This window comes from Pinus tabuliformis, chromosome Q (assembly GCF_031772625.1).
Source record: "Pinus tabuliformis cultivar Carrire ecotype Pingquan chromosome Q, CPIR1, whole genome shotgun sequence".
Lineage (NCBI taxonomy): Eukaryota > Viridiplantae > Streptophyta > Pinopsida > Pinales > Pinaceae > Pinus > Pinus tabuliformis.
This window is the reverse complement of record NC_142296.1, coordinates 693,626,195-693,631,918: the sequence shown is the minus strand read 5'-3', so window position 1 is coordinate 693,631,918 and position 5,724 is coordinate 693,626,195. Positions and strand designations below refer to the sequence as shown.

The window sequence follows — 5,724 nt, the reverse complement described above, 5'->3', positions numbered from 1 at the left end:
TAAGTCAATATGTGATTAAACTCTCTCTCTAAATATATAGATGGGGGACTAAAGTCTAGAGAGGGGCTAGGACTAGGGCATCATCTTCTACCATGGTGAGCATGGCCTACTAGGCGATGCCTTACCATGTTGGGATTCGGGTAAACTACAAAGAATAGGAGGGGAAGAAGCGATGTAGGATTTTAAGAAACTGGTAGAGGAGAGAAAAGAAGGTCGAGAGTAAGGATTGAGGGGCCAAGAAAAAGGGTAGAGAGGAAAGAGAAAGGGCCGAAAAAGGAAAAAAAAAAGAACACTAGATGGGAAGTTAGGGGAGAACCAAGGAGCGGAAAGTGGAAATAAGATCCTTAGAGAGGAGGGGAGGGAAAATAGGATATGATCAAGCCACCTAGAAAAACATAACACATCATGGGGAAAAAAGCCTAGATTCAAAAAAAACCCATGAAGGATAGAGAACCAAAAGAGTAGGATTGAGGAAAAATTGTAGGGCACAAGAACAAAGAGACCAAACCTAAATGTGTTGGTCACGTTGCAAAGTATCACACATAATAGCTAAAGTAGGCTGGAGAAATCGATATTGATAACCACTATTAGTATCTCTGGTCTCATTTACTCTGTGAATCAGATCAGTCATACCAAAGATGCCTTCTTTGTTCGCCTTTCACCATGGTTGACTAGTTATATGTAGTCAAAGACGCTCCCTACTCACCAAGTGATCCCATTCTTGCCACTTCCCTGCATAATTAACTTGTTGTGATCTATATTTTTCCATGATGACAGACACTCTTCCTCAACTGTGCAAACTTTTTTGTCATCATACCTCCCTTAATCTCTACATGCTCCAAATCTACCTTGAAGTTCCAATCATTAAGTTTCCAAATTCTCTTCCTTTCACACCATGACGAGGTGGCCATGCAGGCTGCCAAGTGGAGGTAACCTACCTCCTTCTATTGTTATCACATGTCATTATCTCAAGGCCACTTGATTGTCTCGTATGTGCACCCCTCACGGGGAATATAAAGATAATTATTAAACAAGAGAGAAGTCTATGATTATGGCAAGAAAATGTAACAAAAATCTAACTAAGAGATTTGTCATGTGAGGGGAAACCAGGATGTAAGAGGACCATGACTCTGAGAAATTCATGTTTCCCTAAGAAGGGAAACTAGAATGTAATAATCATTGGAATAAAACTTGAACTATCCATAAGGAGAAACTGGGCCTTAAATGTATCAACATCATGTAACATAATAAACTAAATTTTTTTTTTTTTTAAATTAAGAAGGAGACCAGTAAAATCTACAAGACCAAGAAGAGAAACAAAAGTTCAGGGTGCATTAGGGTGCTCAGTCTCATTAGAGAGGGTTTTGGGATTCCCCTTGGAGGTTCCTGGTGCTAGAACCTGAAAATTTCTAACTAGGGGACCATGGTTATTAAGAACATGTTTTATTTCTCTTAGAGCATCTAACCTACCAAGTTGCTTCTATTGTTCCTATATGGCTAGAGGTTGTGCAACAAACCCATTTGTATGCCAGTATAATTTATGAGTGTGCTAGAATTTGGTGTCCCACGTGCTTGAATTTCCTGGTTTCTTAACAAATTCCATGATTTCTCCTTCCATGTGTTATTTTTCTATCATATTCCTCTCTATCCTAGTGCACTTCTCTCGTTGTTGAACATAGTGTTGCTACTATGAGGAAGTAGAGATGTGATATGCTATAGCAGCAATGGCTATATCCCTATTTGCCCTGGAACTATGATGGGGTCTTCTTGCAACTTCCTTCCCCTTCATCCATCGACAAGCCATACAGGCAATTCCAATTATCCTCTATAACCATTAACTCAATAACTCACCTGCTAGATAACCCCCTAAAGAATTCTAGCATAAGCTTATGAACGACAGAACAAAGAACAATTATTGATGGGGAGATCATTGTGAAATGTATCAACCTTGGTTGTTGTATGTGTTAAGAACCATAGCTTTGTTACTAGCATAGGAATGACACCCTACATGCGTAGCTAAGGCCTTCCAAATTTTTTCATGGTAGACATAATCCCTTGTGTAGGTCAAACCCTGCAATATCCCTTGGAGTGATGGCTTCAACTATACTGGCATGAACTTATAATGAATAAGGAGGGTTAGTGCAACAATTGGCTTCTATTAGCAGCCATGTGGTGGATTGATCTATTTCATTATGATGAGAAATGGTTGTGTGTGGCATGACAACTGCACGTCCCCGTTCTTACCCATGTAACAATCCAAGTGGGGCCAAATGATATCTTTATTTAAAGTGAAAATTAAAATCTATTTTGAGTATTATTTTTCAATGTTCAAAACTTCATAAAATATTCAATATTTCTAAAAACAATATTAAGTATAATTATTTTATTTTGATTATTTAAAAATAAATAATTATTTTATATTCAAATTCTATTAAAATTGAATTAACACATAAACACATTACACACTTATATCAACTATGATTTATGTAGATAATAAAGAAATTTGTTACATAAAATATATAAAAAATTAATATAAATATAAATATAATTATTAAAACCATAGTTATATGAAAAATTTTCACTTTAAATTTAAATAAAATAAAATATAATCATAATTATATAGAACAATTATATATAGTTAAAAAATATTATATAATTATTTATTAAAATATCATTATATAAAAATATTATATATATATATATTAAAAAATATTTATAATTATTAGAAATATCATTATATAAAAATATTATATATATAGTTAAAAAATATTTAGTAATAAATATATTTAACTTAGGATCTCATCGTTAAAAAAATACAAACCGACAAAACAAAACAGACATAGCATAAAGAAAATTCCTGTATTATTCCCGAAAATGAGGTTCTTTTACTTTACTTAGAAAAGAATGATGGGATGCGTGACATAATCTACAGTAATAAAATCTCCGTCGAGAGGACTTCCACTTTTCTTTCTTAATTTCCTCAAGGAAGGATTACTGGTTTGTTTAACCTTTTAATAATTTTAATTTTATTTATAATCCAAATGATTTCACATCCGTTTTATCGCGTCCTTTCTAAACTTTAAGACAGCATAACATTACTTTACTTTACCTGCCTTGAATGACTTTAACTACTTGCTTTCGAAAAGTTACCCAGGGCAATGTCCTCCTCACCTCTTCATATTTTTACTCTCATCTTGCTTGGCAAGAAAGATATCCTCTGGAATTCCCTATATAATGCATTTGCCTGCACCCTCTATTCTCACTCATCTTTCATTTGGACTACTTGTATCTGCGGCACGGCCCCGATTTCATCTGTTAACGTTTTCCAGGATTCCTGAGTTATCCCTCCGACTTGTCAACTTCATAGGTAAGTCACTTTCAAGCTTTACTTGAATTTTGCAATTAAAAATTATGTGCCAAGGGTTTGAGAAGGAACATTTGCTGATCCTGTATAGTTTATTTTCAATACTGCATTACTACAGGTCCGGCTCGGCCCACCTCGACTTGCTAAAAAATGGCTTGCTTGCTGTCTTACTTGCCTTCGACTGCTTCTGCTCATTCGACCCCAATTCGAGCCCTTGTTCCTGGGAAGCTTGGATTTAGCCGTACTAGTATTAATGTTGCTACTTTCTTTCCCGTGGGCAAACGGTTGCAGTCCAATGTAAGCTGGAGTTCTACTTCCAATCAACGGCTTCCAAATGGTGTCGTTGTCAGAGCCGAAAGCAACAGGGAAGGCGTTGACAGTGCCATGGATGGTGACCAGAAGCTCAAGAAGGAGATTTCACCGTTTGGTAAGCCTCCCTCACAAATTAAGAATTAAGTTATCAGTGACAAATTGAGTCACTTTGTGTCTCCACAATTCTCGAAGTCAATTCTTGAACACGGGTAAAAACAATATGTGACTGACGTGGAACGTATTGTGATAATAATAATTACAGGTGTCGTGGACCCATTGTTGCCAAAGAGGACGATGCGGCAAATCGTTGATGTGATGGAGGCGAACGTAGTGTCGGTGCCCGTGCGAACCCCATGGGACATTGTGGAAAACGAGGATGAGCTGAAAATGAGATTTGACATGCCCGGATTGTCCAGGGACGATGTGAAGGTCTCTGTGGTGGAGGACCGCGTTCTGGTGATCGAAGAGAGAGAAGAGAGGGAAAAGGACTGTTGGCCTTCGCACAGCAGATACCATACTCGCCTGGTGTTGCCTGAAAACTATGAGACGAGCAAAATCAAGACGGAATTGAAGATCGGTGTGCTGAATATCACAATCCCCAAGGTGAAGGTGGTGTCGAAGATGAAGGCCCATTCTCAGAACCGTGAGGCAGAGAAACTGCTGGCAGAATACAAGAATGGAGTGCTGAATATCACCATTCCCCCGAGTAAGGTGGTGTCCAAGGTTACGGATCTTTCTGTTAACTGACGGAAGTTCAAGTGCACAAAGAGAGCCCTTCGCACACAATAAAAGTTGGTCTTTTCTCCTAATGTGGGTGTGAGTATATGATAGGTATTCGTTGGCCATAATAAGTGTATAATTTCGGAATCGTCCCAGATGAAATAAGTTTTTATAATTTCGTATTCGTGTAATATGTATTCATGTCTTCAGATAAACGATTTCTCTTTCTACAGTATCCCAAAAATATGAACAGCCTTTTGCATCTCTTGCAAGAGCGTTGCGTTATGATTTGCCAAATCTGTACACGTGTTTAGTGTAATTGTGTAAGGTATATCAAGATATTTTTTTGGTGGAGTTATAATGGATTATGTGTTTTACTTTAATTTTATCAATAGTATTATCACAGATCAAATTTACTTGTAATCCTTTTCTCATGGTAAAATGAATTTAGGCCAATTTTATGGTTTTTTTGTAATTGGTAAATTTCCTTATATGGAATAAGGAAGAAATTATATGCTATATTGTGATTTATTAATAATACGGAAGAAATTATATGTTATATTGAGATTTATTAATAATATGTATTAATTAATTTTTTTTCTCGAAAATAAATTGTAAATTTTAATATATTAAAAGATGAAAATTATATGTTGTATAGTTCATAGTTATTATGTATAAAATTTGATGATTTGTCTATATCAATGGCTACTTTTCTACTCTTCAACTCTCCAGTATTATTTGATCTATTTATATACATGAAAATACAAATTTGACATATAAGATAGAAATGTTCTATGTTCCAACTGTGTAGTTTTGTGGAAGAACTGTGCATGACCTTCGTACTCATGCACATAGAAAAAACCATTTCTTTGCGAAATGTTGAACACATCTATTTTTTCTTGTCAAGGATTTTCAGTGAAAACTATTGACACAATAATCGAAGTACCTTCTTTCCAATCGCACTTAACCCAAATAAATATGAAACACAATGTTCTATCTTCGGGTGTGTAGTGGCCTCCATCTCCATAAATAAAATGCCATAAGAGAGCCACGGACTTGGAGAGGCTCTGGAAACATAAAGCATTCACCAAACTAATGATCAGTCACCAGACAAACTGAACCAAGAAATTTCTAGCCAAGGAACTACTAATTTTGCATTTTCTTGAGACTACAAGTTGGCTAGGCCCATAACCATTGTTTGACCAAAGTTCGTTTACTGGGCTTCTCTCCATCACTGCTACCAACAGACTAAAGATGGTAATCACGCTTTTCTCGCTTGGTGCAAATTGTTGGAAATTTTTGTTTTTCCCTCTTACTAGGAGGGCTAA

At 36.1% G+C, this 5,724-nt stretch overlaps 1 protein-coding gene across 1 annotated transcript; it reads left to right on the top strand.

The window, feature by feature from the left end:
• Positions 1-3,215: 3,215 nt before the first annotated feature.
• Positions 3,216-4,757, top strand: LOC149221430 (heat shock protein 21, chloroplastic-like). The gene is made up of 3 exons (XM_089385107.1): positions 3,216-3,367; positions 3,483-3,791; positions 3,939-4,757. Exons 2-3 carry the CDS (start codon positions 3,515-3,517, stop codon positions 4,421-4,423), a joined length of 762 nt encoding a protein of 253 aa, XP_089241233.1. The 5' UTR covers positions 3,216-3,367; positions 3,483-3,514; the 3' UTR covers positions 4,424-4,757.
• The last annotated feature ends 967 nt before the right edge of the window (positions 4,758-5,724 follow it).